The sequence below is a fragment of the Geotrypetes seraphini genome, chromosome 5, assembly GCF_902459505.1.
Source record: "Geotrypetes seraphini chromosome 5, aGeoSer1.1, whole genome shotgun sequence".
Taxonomy (NCBI): domain Eukaryota; kingdom Metazoa; phylum Chordata; class Amphibia; order Gymnophiona; family Dermophiidae; genus Geotrypetes; species Geotrypetes seraphini.
The window spans coordinates 271,520,073-271,538,997 of record NC_047088.1 but is presented as its reverse complement, the minus strand read 5'-3'; the positions used below and the strand labels follow the sequence as shown (position 1 = coordinate 271,538,997).

Genomic DNA, 18,925 nt, shown 5'->3' with positions numbered 1-18,925 from the left:
GAGTTTGAGAGAGGTGGGATTGAGTTGGGGGTTGATTTAGACTTTCACTTGTAAAGTACAGTATTATCATTGAATGTATGACAAGTTTTCTGTATTGTTAACATAGTCTGAAAGATTAGCCAGATCCAGCAGGGGGGAACGGAGGACGATGCAGGATAGACTTTTGCAGTCTCTGTTCTGCAAATGACAAAAGACAGGTGAAGCTTTGGCAACTACAGTATTGATCAGTGTGAGTGAGGGTACTATGCAGCTGCTGGGGTAGGGGAAGACATCTTGACTGTAAGTTGAATACTGTCAGTAATACTTGGGGATGAAATATGGATATAACCAAGACGCCATCATGTTTAGCTACCTATATAATTGGCAAGCTTTGACAAGCATGGGTGACTGGGGCCCATCAGACCATGCAGAACTTTATCTGCCATCATTTACTGTGTTACCATGACTCTGTGCTCTAAATTTTGTTATGTACTTGCTGTGCTTAATAAACAAATTTCAACAAAAAAAACTGCTCCAAAGTGAAACAATGGGTGGGTATAAATTTATTTTAAGTAATAAATAAATCTATCACTTTTGTTTAAAGTTCTGCGGTCCAGAAGCTGTTTTGTCCTCAAGATTTTTACTGATTTACTGAGTGAGGAAAGATGGAGAATACAGCATGGGGACAAAATCTGTTGATAGTACTCACTTCCCCTTTTGAAGTATAAAACATCTATTAGCATGTCCAAACTTGGGATATTGAGACCATTTCACAGTTCAGTGTCACTTCCTGTAAATTCTGCCACACAGGAAGACCTAAAATCATGGTTCCCTCTGCAATGGTCCAAGCAGACTCACACTGGCATGTGGAGCTCATTATATTCATCCTGGCCATCTTCATCAAAGTTTGGCTCAGCATCATCCGAGTCCAACTAGGTGGAAGGAAAACAATAGTTTATATTGTCCAAAGTAACAGAGCCGTTTACAATCAAAAATCTAAATCTAAATCTTAGATTTATATACCGGATCATCCCTAAAGATATAGGGTTCAACTCAGCTTACAAAGACATGTTGATTTTAAGATAGATCATTAGGAGTTACATTCTAAAAACGATGAAACATGGTAGTTTTTAAAAATACAGTGAAGAAGGAACTACAATTTTAAAAAATAGGATCGATCATAAATATGCATACCAGGCCAACATTCAGAATCAGATGGAAGGATGGTAGACATCTTTTTTTTTTTTTAGTTTAAATTTTTTGTGAACCATAATAACATTCACTTCAATGGCAAGGGTACTTTTAAGTTAAACTGAAATCTGACAATCAAAAGGCCTACGGACCTTTTTAAAATTTGGTAAAATGTGTATTTTAACAGTAGCAATCTCATCATATTTCCTTACCAAACAAACAGCAGTTCACCAGATACCTTCAGACAGAACTGAATTATTTTTCTAGTTTAGAAACATAGAAATAGACGGCAGATAAGGGCCACGGCCCATCCAGTCTGCCCACCCTAATGACCCTCCCCTACCTTTACCCTGTGAATAGATCCCACGTGTCAATCCCATTTGGCCTTAAAATCAGGCACGCTGCTGGCCTCAATCACCTAAAGTGGAAGACCATTCCAGCGATCAACCACCCTTTCAGTAAAAAAAATTTCCTGGTGTCACCTCGCAGTTTCCCGCCCCTGATTTTCCACGGATGCCCTCTTGTTGCCATGGGACCCTTGAAAAAGAAGATATCTTCCTCTGCTTCGATGCGGCCCGTGAGATACTTGAACGTCTCGATCATGTCTCCCCTCTCTCTGCGCTCCTCGAGCGAGTATAGCTTTAATTTATCTAACCGTTCTTCGTACGGTAGATCCTTGAGTCCCGAGACCATCCGGGTGGCCATACTCTGGACCGACTCCAGTCTCAGCACATCTTTGCGATAATGCGGCCTCCAGAATTTCACACAGTATTCCAGGTGGGGCCTCACCATGGATCTATATAATGGCATAATGACCTCTGGCTTACGGCTGACGAAACCCCTGCGTATTGTGGCAAGGCAGGTGCCGGGTTTAGACCTAGGCCCCGTTCACCGCTCAGCCACGACCGATTTATACGTGCCTCCAAAATATGTTGGAGGTCCTGCTGGCTTATATTTAAAAAAAAAGAAACAATTAGTCAGGTTCAATAAAGTTCTTTCAGCAGCTTGTGTCTCACTTTATTGGCTATGAAACACTTTATCAGTAATTAGTCTTTCAACTCCAAAGAAGCATGAACAAAAAAACTTGGGCTTTCAAAGTATAGCCCTCACCTTCTTGGCAGGTACAAACAGGTAAGTGTCCTAAACAATACCCAGTAGCTCAGCTCTAAACTAAACTAACTAAACTAAACCTTAGGTTTGTATACCGCGCCATCTCCGCAAGCGTAGAGCTCGGCACGGTTTACAGAATTAGGATAGAAAGGAACTCCAGAAAAAGAAGGGTAATAGGAAAGGAACTAAGAGAGTAGAGAGGGGTCAAAGTACCAGAGATCGGGAGGTATTAGATTTTTGAAAAGAGCCAAGTTTTCAGGCGTTTGCGGAAGGGTTGGAGGGAGTTTGAATTTCTGAGCGGGGAGGTGAGGTTGTTCCAGAGTTCTGTGATTCTAAAGGTGAGAGATGTTCCTAGTTTTCCTGCGCGGGATATTCCTTTTGTAGAAGGGAATGATAGTTTCAGTTTTGGGGAGGATCTGGAGGAGTTTGGAGTGGAATAACGGGAGGAAGGATGCCGTGTAGGATCTTGAACGCTAAGCAGGCACATTCTGGAATGTACTGGAAGCCAGTGAAGCTTGGACAGAAGTGGTCGAACTTGCCTCTTGCGAAAATTAGTTTCACTGTCTGCGCAAAAAAACCCCCAGTTATAATAATTGTCCAGATTTATCAGTCTTTCCCAAGGTTGCTCTAATGCTTGAGAGCAATGTGACAGAGGCCTGGTTTGTAACCGGCCTGCCCCAACCAGCTAATCACACTGGTGGGGGAAGGGAGTAGCTGAATCCACCTTAAATCAGCTTGCCAAAAATTGGCCCCACAATCCCAACCCGAGGATGGATAGTGGATTCTCCCCGCTACTGTTCCTTCACACAATAAGTCCCAAACACTCTGCAAAAAGGCAGGACAAACAAAATACACCTAGCTTTAAAGTCCAAACACAAAAACAGGCACCCTCGTGGCTGTGAGCTCAGCACAGCTCACTTAGCTTCACTGTGTTGCCTGCAGCAATTCACAGCCAAAAATCACCACAGTTTAAAACACCCAAGGAAAAATCAAGGTGAGGCACTTAACTTTCATCCATTAAGTCGTCCTAACATAGTAACATAGTAGATGACGGCAGATAAAGACCCGAATGGTCCATCCAGTCTGCCCAACCTGATTCAATTTAAATTTTTTTTTTTTTTTTTTTCTTCTTAGCTATTTCTGGGCGAGAATCCAAAGCTTTTCCCGGTACTGTGCTTGGGTTCCAACTGCCAAAATCTCTGTTAAGACTTACTCCAGCCCATCTACACCCTCCCAGCCATTGAAGCCCTCCCCTGCCCATCCTCCTCCTAACGGCCATGCACAGACACAGACCGTACAAGTCTGCCCAGTAACTGGCCTAGTTCAATCTTTAATATTATTTTCTGATTCTAAATCTTCTGTGTTCATCCCACGCTTAACATAAGAACATAAGCAGTGCCTCCGCCGGGTCAGACCACAGGTCCATCCCGCCCAGCAGTCCGCTCCCGCGGCGGCCCAAAACAGGTCAAGACCTGTCTGAATCATCAGAAGGGGCTCCCTTGCCACCTTGGCTTCCCATTTAAGTCCTGCCTTCCTATCGAAGTCCTAGCCCTCCGGTCTTGCACATGCACGACCAGGTTAGTTTATACTCATTACCTGATTTACTTCCTATACTTGTGTTACCTCCCAGCTCCTCCCTCAGTATCCCACGATCCCTTTATCCCTCAGGAATCCATCCAATCCCTGTTTGAATCCTTGTACCGTATTCTGCCTGATCACTTCCTCCGGTAGCGCATTCCAAGTGTCCACGACCCTTTGGGTGAAAAAAAACTTCCTTGCATTTGTTTTGAACCTATCTCCCTTCAGTTTCTCAGAATGTCCCCTCGTATTTGCTGTCCCCTTTAGTCTAAAGAATCTGTCCCTATCCACCTTCTCTATGCCCCTCATGATCTTGAAAGTCTCTATCATGTCTCCCCTGAGCCTCCTTTTCTCCAGAGAGAAGAGCCCCAGCCTATCCAGCCTCTCGGCGTATGAGCAGTGTTCCAGCCCTCTTACCAATTTCGTTGCTCTCCTTTGGACTCTCTCAAGTACCGCCATGTCCCTCTTGAGGTGCGGCGACCAATACTGAACGCAGTACTCCAGATGTGGACGTACCATCGCTCGATACAAAGGCATGATGACTTCCCGTGTTCTGGTTGCTATTCCCTTCTTTATGATGCCCAGCATCCTGTTGGCTTTTTTCGAGGCTGCTGCGCACTGTGCAGATGGCTTCAGTGATGCATCCACCAACACACCCAAGTCTCTCTCTAGTCTGCTGTCTCCCAACAATACCCCCCCTAATTTGTAGCTGAACAACGGGTTCTTTTTCCCTATATGCATGACCTTGCATTTGTCCACGTTGAAGATCATTTGCCATTTGTTTGCCCAGTCTTCCAGCTTGTCCAGGTCCCTTTGCAGGTCCTCACACTCCTCCCTGGTCGTAACTCTGCCGCACAGTTTGGTATCGTCTGCGAATTTTATAACCTCACACTTTGCCTCCTTTTCCAGGTCATTGATGAATATGTTAAAGAGTAAAGGCCCCAGCACCGATCCCTGTGGCACACCGCTCGTGACTCCCCGCCAGTCAGAATATTGACCCTTTACTCCAACCCTCTGCAGTCTTCCCGACAACCAGTGCTTGATCCATCTGTGCACATCCCCTCCCACCCCGTGGTTCCACAGCTTCTTAAGTAGCCTTTCATGTGGCACCTTCTTTGAACTCAGTCACAGTTTTACTCTCCACCACCTCTCTCGGGAGCGCATTCCAGGCATCCACCACCTGTGGCTCTATGGCAGTCTCCAGAAACTCCATGGGTTCCAGGTTGGCTGTTTGGCTGGCCTCAGGGACCGGAGTTGCCTCTGACATCTCAATGTCTTGGATTTGAGCAGCTTCAGAAGTCCGGTCCTGGGATCCTGCTTCCTGGGATGACCTAGTTCTCCTCAGGGCAGCCTCTAAAGCATGCAGCTGACCACGCCCTAGCTTGAAAGGGGGCGGGGCAGCTTGTTCCTTGCAGCTGAGTATTACCTGCCCTAGGAACTTGTTTCCTAGGCTGTTGCTCTCCAGGACACACCTCCTGCCACTCTAGGCTATTCTCCCCTTCTTCCTCCCCTCCCCAGGGCTTAGTGACTTGGTGCTTAAACTGGAACTCTGATCCTAGCTGGGAACTAGGGGTGTGAGCAGGAGGACAAGAGAGAAACTGGATAGAGGGGGGAAATGAGAAAGTCTGAACCCAAAGATGAAGAGAGATTCAGAGAGAGCTGCTAGACTTTGGGAAGGGGGAGCAGGAGAGAGAGGGAGACATGCTGCCCTCTTTCTTCTGCCCAAGGAGAGAGAGGGAGAGAAGGTAGATTCAAGGAAGGACAGGGAGACAGAAGGGTAATGCTGGACACAGGAAGAGGGATAGGGACAAAGAGGGCAGATTCTGAACATAGGAGAGATACAGAGAGTGAATATGAGCTAGGACAAGTAGAGCTGCAGAAGGAATGATAATTGGATATGGAAAGAGAAGAAAAATATTGCCCAAAGATCCTAAAAAGATGGGACTCAGGAGTGGGGAGAACAGAGCAGAGGATGACTGGGATTGCAGGGGGGCTGACTCGGTAATAAGGTCAGGGACTACTTTATCATAGAGAGAGTGGTAGATGCCTGGAATGCACTCCCGAGGAAGGTGGTAGAGATGAAAACAGTAACAGAATTCAAAAGTGCAAAGGATAAACACAAAGGAATCCTATATGGAAAACATGAAACTTAGCAGTGATTAGATGGCAACACCAGTAATGGAGAAGCAAAACCAGTGCTGGGGGGCCGACTTCTACGGTGTTTCATGATCGTGGCTGAACAGATATATGCTTCCTAAAATCCATAAACCTGATAACCCTGGTAGACCAATCATATCTGCTCACTCTTCTTTAAATCTTTTTTCTAGTTCCGCTATATCTTTTTTGAGATAAGGCAACCAGAATTGAACACAATACTCAAGGTAAAGCCACACCATGGAGAGCTACAGAGGTATTATAGGCGGATTGCAAGTTCACAAACATAATGTAAAAAGGCATACTTAAAAAATGTACAAATTCCAACATCTACGGACGAAGATTCAATGCCCGCCAACATGATGCATGACCTGCTCCTACTGGAGCGCTGGTCTAGGAACTGGCAACTCAGCTTCAATGCCAAAAAATGCAAAGTTATGCACCTGGGCAGCCATAATCCATGCAAGACTTATACCCTTAATGGCGAAATCCTAACAAGAACGGTAGCAGAATGAGACTTAGGGGTGATCGTCAGTGAGGAAATGAAGGCTGCCAATCAAGTGGAACAAGCTTCATCCAAGGCAAGACAAATCATAGGTTGCATATGCAGGGGTTTCGTCAGCCGTAAGTCATTATGCCATTGTATAGATCCAAGGTAAGGCCCCACCTGGAATATTGTGTGCAATTTTGGAGGCCGCATTATTGCAAGGATGTTCTGAGACTGGAGTCGGTTCAGAGAATGGCCACCCGGATGGTCTCGGGACTCAAGGATCTCCCGTACAAAGAACGGCTAGACAAATTACAGCTATACTCGCTCGAGGAGCGCAGAGAGGGGGGGACATGATCGAGACGTTCAAGTATCTCACGGGCCGCATCGAGGCGGAGGAAGATATCTTCTTTTTCAAGGGTCCCATGGCAACAAGAGGACATCCGTGGAAAATCAGGGGCGGGAAACTACGAGGTGACACCAGTAAATTATTTTTCACTGAAAGGGTGGTTGATCGCTGGAATAGTCTTCCACTGCAGGTGATTGAGGCCAGCAGCATGCCTGATTTTAAGGCCAAATGGGATCGGCACATGGGATCTATTCACAGGGCAAAGGTAGGGGAGGGACATTAGGGTGGGCAGACTGGATGGGCCGTGGCCCTTATCTGCCGTCTATTTCTATGTTTCTATGTAATTGAAAATCATATAAAACATCAGTGCCTCAGATCAATTTTGAGAGAACTACTAATATCTTCTTACTTGTAAAAAGCTTTCAAGTTTAATAACATTTTGATTATATTGCATTATCACAATTTTTTAAAGGATCTAAATTCAGAACACCTCAATGAACCCTTCATTGCATTCCATAGCCTCGGCCCAGCCACCGAGATTGCTGCTATCCGGGTCTTTTATAGTGCACCATCATGAGTTTGTTCAAGGGACAGTCTCATTGCCATTTGTGAGCGTAGTTCGTGTTTTGGCATATATCTTCTCAGTGCCTCAACCAAATACTTTGGGGCTTCCCCGTAAAGGACATGATGTATTATGGTCAAAAGTTTGTACTCCATGGGCAACCAATGTAATTGCTTCAGCACTGGAGATATAGGATCATAGTGAGATACCCCTATAATCATCCTTGTTGCGGTATTTTGTACAACTTGTAGAGCTTGTATCTTTGATTTTGTTACACCCAAAAATAATGCATTACAGAAATCCAGTTTAGCATTGACAAGACTTTGGATTACTACCTGAAAGTCTAGCATTGATAACATTGGCTTCAGTCTAGAGCAGCGGTCTCAAACACGCGGGCCGCATGCGGCCCCCCCAGGGACTATTTTGCAGCCCACGATCTGTCCTTGCCTAAAGCAGGGGTCCCTAATCTGCTTCCCTTCCCACTGCCCTCTCCCAAGCCACCGCAATCGGGGAACAAGCCAGCGCCCGAGGTCTTAGCTCTCCCTGCATATCTTCCCCAGCTTGGAGCCGACCAATTCTCGCCACCCGACGTTCAATTCTAATGTCGGGGAGGAAGTTCTGGGCCAGCCAATCGCTGCCTGGCTGGCCTGGAAGTTCCTCCCCGACGTTAGAATTGATGTCGGGTGGCGTGAATTGGTTGGCCCCGCGCTGGGAAAATATGCAGGGAGAGTTAAGACCTCCGCACTGGCCTGTTCCCCAATTGTGGTGGCGGCCTGTTACCTGATTGCGGTGGTGGCGGCATGTTCCCCAATGGTGGTGGCTTGGGGGAGGGCAGGGAGAAGTAAAGAAAGAAAGGGGGGGACAGAGAGACAGAAAGAAAGAAGGGAAATGGGACACAGACAGAAAGGGGCATGGAGAGAGAAAGGGCGGGCATGGAGAAAGAAAAAAAGAAAGAAAGGGGGCATGGAGAGAGAGAGAAAGACAGAAACATAGATTTTGAAAAGAAAGCAGAAAAATTGAATATTAAGTTAATGCCAAAGATGGATGCAGTTTTAAAGTAATACGCTGTGGTCTGTGTGTGGTTCTAACAGTTTGTTTGTATTACAGAATCAGTTTCACGGACATCTTAAACAGCATTTCAGTTCTATCTTTTGAGTGAGAAACTTTTCAACTTTACAGCTGGGTCTCCTGAAGCAGATAACGAAACGGGGCCGCGTTGGGACCCTACAGGACTTTTTCCTCATAAGATAATTGAGATTGTAACAATGCTCCAGTGACACATGTTTCAAACAAAGGTGCAAAACAAGAAAAGAAACGTATTTTGAACTTAAAATTTTGAAAAATAGATATAAACCAGAGTTTACCATTTCTCAGAGAGTGATTTATCAAATATGCAATGACTGGATGGTAAACTCTTGTCCCAAGAGGGGGTTGTCTCTCTCTTTAGAGTTTCACTTCTCTGAGCGTACTTCAAAGTATTTTCACTCTCTTGGAATTGGTGTTCATTATAGTCAGTTTGTTTCTATCATAATTAGTTCTATAAAAGCATATTATCCCTGTTTTTTGTTAGACACAAAGATGGATGCAAGGTAGAAAGTGAAGACGGAGAGAAAAACAGTCAAAGGACAAGAAGACCCTGGAAACATAGTTAAATGCACAGAAAAATAAAGTCACCAGACAACAAAGGTAGGGAAAATGATTTTATTTTCAATATAGTGATTGAAATGTGTCAGTTTTGAGAAAGGAAAGATATTAAACTTTAAATGTGGGGGCCGCAGAAAAAATAGTTAATGATAATTTTGCATAAGGTAAAACTCTTTATAGTTTATAAATCTTTCCTTTAACTGTTAAAGGAAACATTTATAAACTATAAAGAGTTTTACCTCATGCAAAGTTGTCATTTCTTTAATAAGACATTAACTATTTTTTCTGTGGCCCTCCAAGTACCGACAGATCCAACATGTGGCCCCACTAAGGGTTTGAATTTGAGACCACTGGTCTAGAGAGTATTTTCATCTGCAGGAACACACTCTAATAACATTCGGAATGTGATTTTCCATTGATAAGTGATTATCTAAGTAAACACCATCCCGCGGCGCCAGGGCACTTGCTTCGGGCCGAGTCGGGGAGGCAGCAGGCACAAGCAGGCACCAGGAGAGAGCGTGGAGGAGGCTTAGGAGAGAGCGAGGAGGACACGAGGGAGGAACAGCAGGCGAAGGCAGGCAGAGTGGGGTAGTGGCGAGAGAAAGCTCCGCCCACCCCCCACGAGTCACCAGTAGCGTCGGAGCGCCCGGACTCCCCCTTAAAAGGAGGAGAACCGCGGCGCCAGGGCACTTGCTTCGGGCCGAGTCGGGGAGGCAGCAGGCACAAGCAGGCACCAGGAGAGAGCGTGGAGGAGGCTTAGGAGAGAGCGAGGAGGACACGAGGGAGGAACAGCAGGCGAAGGCAGGCAGAGTGGGGTAGTGGCGAGAGAAAGCTCCGCCCACCCCCCACGAGTCACCAGTAGCGTCGGAGCGCCCGGACTCCCCCTTAAAAGGAGGAGAACCGCGGTGCCAGGGCACTTGCTTCGGGCCGAGTCGGGGAGGCAGCAGGCACAAGCAGGCACCAGGAGAGAGCGTGGAGGAGGCTTAGGAGAGAGCGAGGAGGACACGAGGGAGGAACAGCAGGCGAAGGCAGGCAGAGTGGGGTAGTGGCGAGAGAAAGCTCCGCCCACCCCCCACGAGTCACCAGTAGCGTCGGAGCGCCCGGACTCCCCCTTAAAAGGAGGAGAACCGCGGTGCCAGGGCACTTGCTTCGGGCCGAGTCGGGGAGGCAGCAGGCACAAGCAGGCACCAGGAGAGAGCATGGAGGAGGCTTAGGAGAGAGCGAGGAGGACACGAGGGAGGAACAGCAGGCGAAGGCAGGCAGAGTGGGGTAGCGGCGAGAGAAAGCTCCGCCCACCCCCCACGAGTCACCAGTAGCATCGGAGCGCCCGGACTCCCCCTTAAAAGGGGGGGAGCCAACGGCGTGCAGCCGTTCGGCGCGCAGCGAAGGCGAGCAGCAAAGGCGCTCGCCTTAGCGAGAGCGCCTTTGCGAAGGAGCCTTGTGAAGGAGCCAGGCGCCCAGCAGCTACATCTAAACCACAAACCGTAGGTATTTTCTTCTCTTACTCATTCTCTTTCTCTTCTTTTTCAGGTAGCTGCACGCCAGGCACCACTTTTACACCTCACATACACTGAGAGACTAAAGAAAGGAGAAGAAGAAATGGAGGCAGCAGGCACCCAGTGGAGCTTCCCAGTCTACTGCACAGAGTGTCATATGTACGACTACCTCCCCTCCGGGAGGCAGGCGTACATATGCAGTCAGTGTCAGGAACTGGAAAGCCTGAAGAATGAGGTCGGGAGACTGCAGGTCAAGGTCCAGGAGCTGGAGGGGTTCCGTGCTTCAGAAGAACCGTGCTGGGCAACTGAGGACCCCACCAGAGACAGCCACATTGAGGAGCAAGTTAGGGAGCTCGAGAAATTCATCGAGGAGGCCTGCAGGATGGTGGGGGTACAGGATCACCAGCAACTGATGAAAGACAGAATCCACCAGATGGAGGACGGAATCCACCAGACACCGGGGGAGTAGGACTTTGTGGAATACCTGAGCAGAGAGAGGAGGCCAAGACCCACCAGAACCCTGAGGGAGAAGTAGAGGACCACACCAAAGATACAGACTTAAGACCAAAAAGGAAACTGAAGAAGGGGAAATCTGCAGTCATAGTGGGAGACTCAATCCTGAGAGAAGTTGACAGTCACATAGCAGGAGGGAGAGAGGACCGGCTAGTGACATGTCTCCCAGGGGCAAGAACGAAGGACATCACCGACAGAATCGAGAGGATCCTGGAAGGAGCGGAGACAGAGGAGACAGCGGTGATAATCCACGTTGGAACAAACGACGTCAGCAGAAGAAATTACAGCAGGACTACACTAACCGAGCAGTTCCAGACCCTGGGAAGGAAGTTGAAGCTGAGGACACGGAAGATAGCTTTCTCAGAGATCCTGCCAGTACCGAGGGCAGATGTAAGGAGGCAGACCGAGCTGCAAGCCATAAACGCATGGCTGAGTAGATGGTGCGAAGAGGAAGGCTTCCACTTTGTAAGGAACTGGTCAACTTTTTGGGGTAAGAACAAGCTCTACAGGAGGGACGGACTGCACCTGAGCACGACAGGAACAAGAATGCTGGCAAATAACGTCAAGAGCACAATAGACAAGGCTTTAAACTGAGGAGAGGGGGAAAGCTGACAGTCGATCTGGTGTCGACGCTTCGGGAAGGAATATCAAAGGAAGATACTGAAAGGGAAAAATGCCTCCAAGGCAAGCGGGAAAATTGCGAAAAAGGACTCAAAGATGAACTACAGGAGTTCAAGGAACAAGTGAAATTAGAGAGCGAAAAGAAGGAAAAACAGCAGGAACTAAAAGGACATGAAGAAATGAGGAAGACAGCTGAGGACAAAGAAAACACATCATGGGAAGGGGAAGAACAAAATGGGACTCGGGGGCTGGCACCCCAAGAAAGGGACGACAAGAGAATCAACCCACAAGGAAGAACAACAGGGAAAGTAAAAAACCAAAACTTAAATTGCTTGTACGCCAATGCAAGGAGTCTACGGACCAAAATGGGAGAGCTGGAAGTCATGGCCAACAAAGAGGACCTAGACATAATTGGAATCACAGAAACATGGTGGTCTGAGGACAACAAATGGGACGTAGTACTACCAGGTTATAAACTCTATAGGAAAGACAGGACATGTAAGAAGGGAGGAGGAATAGCGCTATACATAAAGGACTCCATTCACTCGACCAGGATGGATACGGCAACAAGGGCAGAAGGTTTGGAATCGCTATGGGTTAAGTTACCAGGAAGAAAGGGAGCTGACACAAAATTGGGACTCCAACTGCACTAGGGAGACAGGATTTGTAGAAGCTGTGAAGGACTGCTTCATGGAGCAACTAGTCAAAGAACCGACCCGAGGGGGTACTACTCTTGACCTCATCCTAAACGGATTAGGGGGGCCTGCAAGAGGGGTAGAAGTGGGAGGACCACTAGGCAACAGTGATCACAACACGATCAGATTCACATTAGAAAGAGGGACACCCATAGTTAGGAGGACCGCAACAACTGCGCTGAACTTCAAGAAAGGGAACTACGTTGCTATGAGGGAAATGGTGGGGAGGAAGCTCAGAAACATCTTTAGGATGGAGACTGTGGGAAGCGCCTGGACCCTATTCAGGGACACCCTGCAGGAAGCACAGAGAATGTACGTACCCAATTTCAGGAAAGGCTGCAAGAACAAACGATCAAAGGACCCGGTTTGGATGTCAATAGAAGTAAAGAGGGCGATAAAGGACAAAAAAGTATCTTTCCGGAGATGGAAAAAGGACCCAACAGAGGAAAATCACCAGGAGCACAGGAAATGCCAAAAGGAATGCCACCGGGAGGTTAGAAAAGCAAAAGGAAAATACGAAGAGGGGCTGGCCAAGGAGTCGAAAGACTTCAAGGCATTCTTCAGTTACATTAAGGGGAAGCGACCAGCGAGAGAGGAGGTGGGGCCGTTGGACGATGGGGATAGGAAGGGAGTGATTAAGGAGGATAAAGAGGTAGCTGAGAGGTTGAACACGTTCTTCTCGTCGGTTTTCACGAGCGAAGACACATCTAATATACCAGACTCAGAGGAGCTCATGAGTGGGGAACAGGCTGAAAAATTAGAGCACATAGAGGTAAGTAGGGAGGATGTCCTCCAACAGATAGACAGGTTAAAATGCGGCAAATCACCGGGCCCGGACGGGATCCACCCAAGGGTTCTGAAGGAACTAAGACAGGAAATAGCGGACACAATCCAACATGTTTGCAACCTATCCTTGAAAACTGGTGAGGTGCCAGAGGACTGGAAATTGGCAAATGTCACACCCATCTTCAAGAAGGGATCGAGGGGTGACCCCGGGAACTACAGGCCGGTGAGCCTGACTTCAATTATAGGGAAGATGGTGGAAGCTATGATCAAGGACGGCATTTGCGAGCACATCGAGAGGAATGGCCTACTAAGAACAAGCCAGCACGGATTCTGTAAGGGAAGGTCGTGCCTAACGAACCTTCTGTACTTCTTTGAGGGGATAAGCAGTCGGGTGGACAATGGGGAGCCCATAGACATCATTTACCTCGACTTTCAAAAGGCTTTTGACAAGGTGCCACATAAAAGGCTACTTAAGAAGCTGTGGAACCACGGGGTGGGAGGGGATGTGCACAGATGGATCAAGCACTGGCTGTCGGGCAGACAGCAGAGGGTTGGAGTAAAGGGTCAGTATTCTGACTGGCGGGGAGTCACGAGCGGTGTGCCACAGGGATCGGTGCTGGGGCCTTTACTCTTCAACATATTCATCAATGACCTGGAAAAGGAGGCAAAGTGTGAGGTTATAAAATTCGCAGATGATACCAAACTGTGCGGCAGAGTTAGGACCAGGGAGGAGTGTGAGGACCTACAAAGGGACCTAGACAAGCTGGAAGACTGGGCAAACAAATGGCAAATGCGCTTCAACGTGGACAAATGCAAGGTCATGCATATAGGGAAAAAGAACCCGTTGTTCAGTTACAAATTAGGGGGGGTATTGTTGGGAGACAGCAGACTCGAGAGAGACTTGGGTGTGATGGTGGATGCATCACTGAAGCCATCTGCACAGTGCGCAGCAGCCTCGAAAAAAGCCAACAGGATGCTGGGCATCATAAAGAAGGGCATAACAACCAGAACACGGGAAGTCATCATGCCATTGTATCGAGCGATGGTGCGTCCACATCTGGAATACTGCGTTCAGTATTGGTCGCCGCACCTCAAGAAGGACATGGCGGTACTTGAGAGAGTCCAAAGGAGAGCAACGAAAATGGTAAGAGGGCTGGAACACTGCTCATACGCTGAGAGGCTGGATAGGCTGGGGCTCTTCTCTCTGGAGAAGAGGAGGCTCAGGGGAGATATGATAGAGACATTCAAGATCATGAAGGGCATAGAGAGGGTGGATAGGGACAGATTCTTCAGACTAAAGGGGACAGCAAATACGAGGGGGCATTCCGAGAAACTGAAGGGAGACAGGTTCAAAACAAATGCAAGGAAGTTTTTTTTCACCCAAAGGGTCGTGGACACTTGGAATGCGCTACCGGAGGAAGTGATCAGGCAGAGTACGGTACAAGGATTCAAACAGGGATTGGATGGATTCCTGAGGGATAAAGGGATCGTGGGATACTGAGGGAAAAGGAGATAGAGGGGTATAGATAGAGGATTACTGCGCAGGTCCTGGACCTGTTGGGCCGCCGCGTGAGCGGACTGCTGGGCACGATGGACCTCAGGTCTGACCCAGTGGAGGCATTGCTTATGTTCTTATGTTCTTATTATTGCCTACCTGGACAGCCAGAAACAAGTGACAATGACCTAGAAGCAGAATTGAGGCAGGAATGCAAAAGCGGAAGGGTGATGGTTATGGGAGACTTCAACCACCCTGGGATAGACTGGAGCATTGGACACTCCAGCAGCGCGAGGGAAACAAAGTTCCTGGAGGCTGTGAGGGATTGCTTCTTGGAGCAGCTGGTCCAGGAACCGACACGAGGAGATACCACTCTTGACCTAATCCTCAACGGTCTAGGGGGACCCGCAAAGGAGGTGGTAGTAGGGCCACTAGGAAACAGTGATCACAACATGATCCAGTACAAACTAGAAATGGGAACATCAAAAGTGAAGAGAACCACAGCGACGGCACTCAACTTCAGAAAAGGGAACTACGAAGCTATGAGGAAAATGGTGAGACATAAACTCAGAAACAGCTCACGGAAGATGGAGACCGTAGAGAAAGCCTGGTCCCTACTCAAGAACACGGTGCAAAAAGCACAAAACATGTACATCCCCAGGTTTAGGAAAGGGCGCAAACAGAATCAAACAAAAAACAAGGTGTGGATAACAAAGGAAGTGAAGAAGGCGATAAGCGACAAGAAATCATCATTCAGAAAATGGAAAAAGGACCAAACTGAGGAAAACCGGAAGGAACACAAAAAACACCAGAAAGAATGCCACCGAGTGGTTAGGGAAGCAAAAAGAGAATACGAAGAGAAGCTGGCTGGGGAGGCGAGAAACTTCAAACCGTTCTTTAGGTACGTGAAGGGGAGGCAACCGGCAAGGGAGGAAGTGGGACCGTTGGATGATGTAAACAGAAAGGGAGTGGTAAGAGAGGAAAAAGAGGTAGCAGACAGGTTAAACAAGTTTTTCTCGTCGGTCTTCACGAGCGAGGACACATCCAATGTACCAGAACCTGAGGAGATTATAAGTGGGGATCTAGATGAAAAGCTGGAGCGAATAGAAGTAAGCCATGAGGACGTCCTACGACAGATAGATAGATTAAAAAGCGACAAATCACCGGGCCCGGATGGAATCCACCCAAGGGTACTAAAAGAACTGAGAAAGGAAATAGCGGAAACACTCCTGCAAATATGTAATCTATCATTGAAAACTGGGGAGATCCCGGAGGACTGGAAAATAGCAAATGTCACGCCTATCTTTAAGAAAGGATCAAGAGGAGACCCGGGAAACTACAGGCCGGTGAGCTTGACTTCGGTTCCGGGTAAGATGATGGAAGCACTGATTAAGGACAGCATCTGCGAGCACATGGAAAAAAATGGGCAGCTGAGGGAGAGCCAACATGGCTTCTGCAAGGGAAGACTCACAAACTTAGTACATTTCTTTGAGGGAATAAACAGCCAGATAGACAAAGGGGAACCCGTAGACATAATTTACCTCGACTTCCAAAAAGCTTTCGACAAGGTACCCCACGAACGGCTGCTTAAGAAGCTGTGGAACCACGGAGTGGAGGGGGATGTATACCGATGGATTAAACACTGGTTGGCGGGCAGAAAACAGAGGTTTGGAGTGAAGGGCAAATACTCAGACTGGCAACGGGTCACGAGCGGAGTTCCGCAGGGGTCGGTGTTGGGACCGCTCCTGTTCAATATATTTATAAACGATCTGGAGACAGGGACGAAATGTGAGGTTATCAAATTTGCAGATGACACCATACTCTGCAGCAGGGTTAGAACCACGGAAGACTGTGAAAACCTGCAAAGGGACCTAACGAAGCTGGAAGAGTGGGCCAAAAAGTGGCAGATGCGTTTTAATATAGAGAAATGCAAGGTCATGCATGTTGGGAAAAATAACCCGATGTTCAGCTATACAATGGGGGGAACATTGCTAGATTTAAGTACCCTTGAAAGAGACCTGGGTGTGCTGGTGGATACAACAATGAAAGCATCAGCACAATGCGCGACAGCCTCAAAGAAAGCAAACAGAATGCTGGGTATCATCAAGAAGGGTATCATGACCAGGACAAAGGAAGTCATCATGCCACTGTACCGTGCAATGGTGCGCCCGCATCTGAAGTACTGTGTCCAGTATTGGTCGCCGTACCTCAAGAAGGACATAGCATTGCTTGAGGGGGTCCAGAGAAGAGCGACGAAAATGGTAAGAGGTATGGAACACCTTTCGTATGCCAACAGGCTAGAACAGCTGGGGCTGTTCTCCCTGGAAAAGAGGAGACTTAGAGGAGACATAATACAAACTTTCAAGATCCTGAAAGGTAGACAGGGACAGATTCTTCAGACTGTGGGGAACAACAAGTACAAGGGGGCACTCGGAGAAACTGAAAGGGGATAGGTTTAGAACCAATGCCAGGAAGTTCTTCTTCACCCAGAGAGTGGTGGACACATGGAACGTACTCCCGGAGGTTGTGGTGGGGCAGAAGACACTACAGGGATTCAAAGAAGGTTTGGATAAATTCCTGAAGGAAACAGCAGGCAAGGGACACAAGCACACACAAGGGAAGTAAGAAATGGAAGCCCAAAGAAGTCAGAAGGTGAGCTTTCCGGTCTTCTGTATCGGCTGCAATATGTATGACTACCTCCCTTCGGGGATCCAGGCATACATTTGCAATCGATGCATGGAGATGGATAGCTTGAAATGTCAGGAGAAATAGAAGACAGCCTCACCACAGTTGAAGTGGACTTAGCCCAGATATACTATCAGATCGACAAACTTAAAAGTGACAAATCACCTGGACCGGATGAAATTCACCCGAGAGTCTTGAAGGAATTGAAGATTGAAATTGGAGAGTTATTGCAAAAACTTGCAAACCTGTCAATCAGAACTGGTCAGATACCAGACGACTGGAGGAAAGCGAACGTCACGCCAATTTTCAAAAAAGGATCGAGAGGAGAACCGGGCAACTATAGACCTGTGAGTCTTACGTCTGTCCCCGGCAAGATGATTGAATCACTGATCAAGGATAGCATAGTTCAGCACTTGGACACACACGACTTGATGAAACCCAGTCAACATGGATTCAGGAAAGGGAAATCGTGTCTGACGAATTTACTCCAATTCTTTGAGACCGTGAACGAGCAAATTGATAGTGGAAAGCCGGTGGACATAATATACTTGGACTTCCAGAAAGCATTTGACAAAGTTCCACACGAAAGACTTCTCAGGAAGCTACAAAGCCATGGCATAGAGGGAGATATACAAAGATGGATAGGCAAATGGCTGGAAAACCGAAAGCAGAGAGTGGGCATAAATGGGAAGTTCTCCGACTGGGAGAGAGTGACTAGTGGTGTGCCCCAGGGCTCGGTACTTGGGCCGATCCTTTTTAATATTTATATCAATGACCTGGAAAACGGAACATCCAGTGAGATCATCAAGTTTGCAGACGACACAAAACTCTGCCGGGCAATCAGATCGCAGGAGGACAGTGAGGAACTCCAGAGCGATTTGTGTCGGTTAGAAAAATGGGCGGAGAAATGGCAGATGAAGTTCAACGTGGAGAAATGCAAGGTAATGCATTTAGGCAGTAAAAATAAGGAATACGAGTACAGAATGTCAGGTGCAACTCTGGGGAAAAGTGAACAAGAAAGAGATCTGGGTGTACTGATAGATAGGACCCTGAAGCCGTCGGCACAATGCGTGGCAGCGGCAAATAAGGCAAATAGAATGTTGGGCATGATAAAGAAAGGAATCTCGAGTAGATCGGAGAAAGTTATAATGCCGCTTTATAGGGCAATGGTCAGACCCCACTTGGAATACTGCGTCCAACATTGGTCTCCCTACCTAAAGAAGGATATAAAACTGCTGGAGAGGGTGCAGAGACGAGCAACTAAACTAGTGAAGGGTATGGAGAAACTGGAATATGAGGATCGACTTAAAACACTGGGATTGTTCTCCCTTGAGAAAAGGAGACTGCGTGGGGATATGATCGAGACCTTCAAAATACTGAAAGGAATTGACAAAATAGAGCAGAGAAGATTATTTACAATGTCCAATTTGACACGGACAAGAGGACATGAAATGAAGCTAAGGGGGGGCAAGTTCAGGACTAATGTCAGGAAGTTCTGCTTCACACAGAGAGTGGTTGACATCTGGAATACTCTCCCAGGGGAGATTATTGCGGAATCGACAGTCCTAGGTTTCAAAAGC

General features: G+C 47.5%; 1 protein-coding gene across 3 annotated transcripts in view; it reads right to left on the bottom strand.

Annotated features, from left to right (window-relative positions):
* Positions 1 to 535: 535 nt before the first annotated feature.
* The window catches only part of SLC4A3 (solute carrier family 4 member 3), a 198,634-nt gene continuing 180,244 nt past the window's right edge, over positions 536 to 18,925 (bottom strand). For all 3 annotated transcript variants that reach the window (XM_033945918.1, XM_033945913.1, XM_033945916.1), the window contains one exon: positions 536 to 911. In XM_033945918.1, the coding sequence (XP_033801809.1) occupies positions 834 to 911 (78 nt within the window). In that variant the 3' untranslated portion in view covers positions 536 to 833. The remainder of the gene's footprint in view (positions 912 to 18,925) is intronic.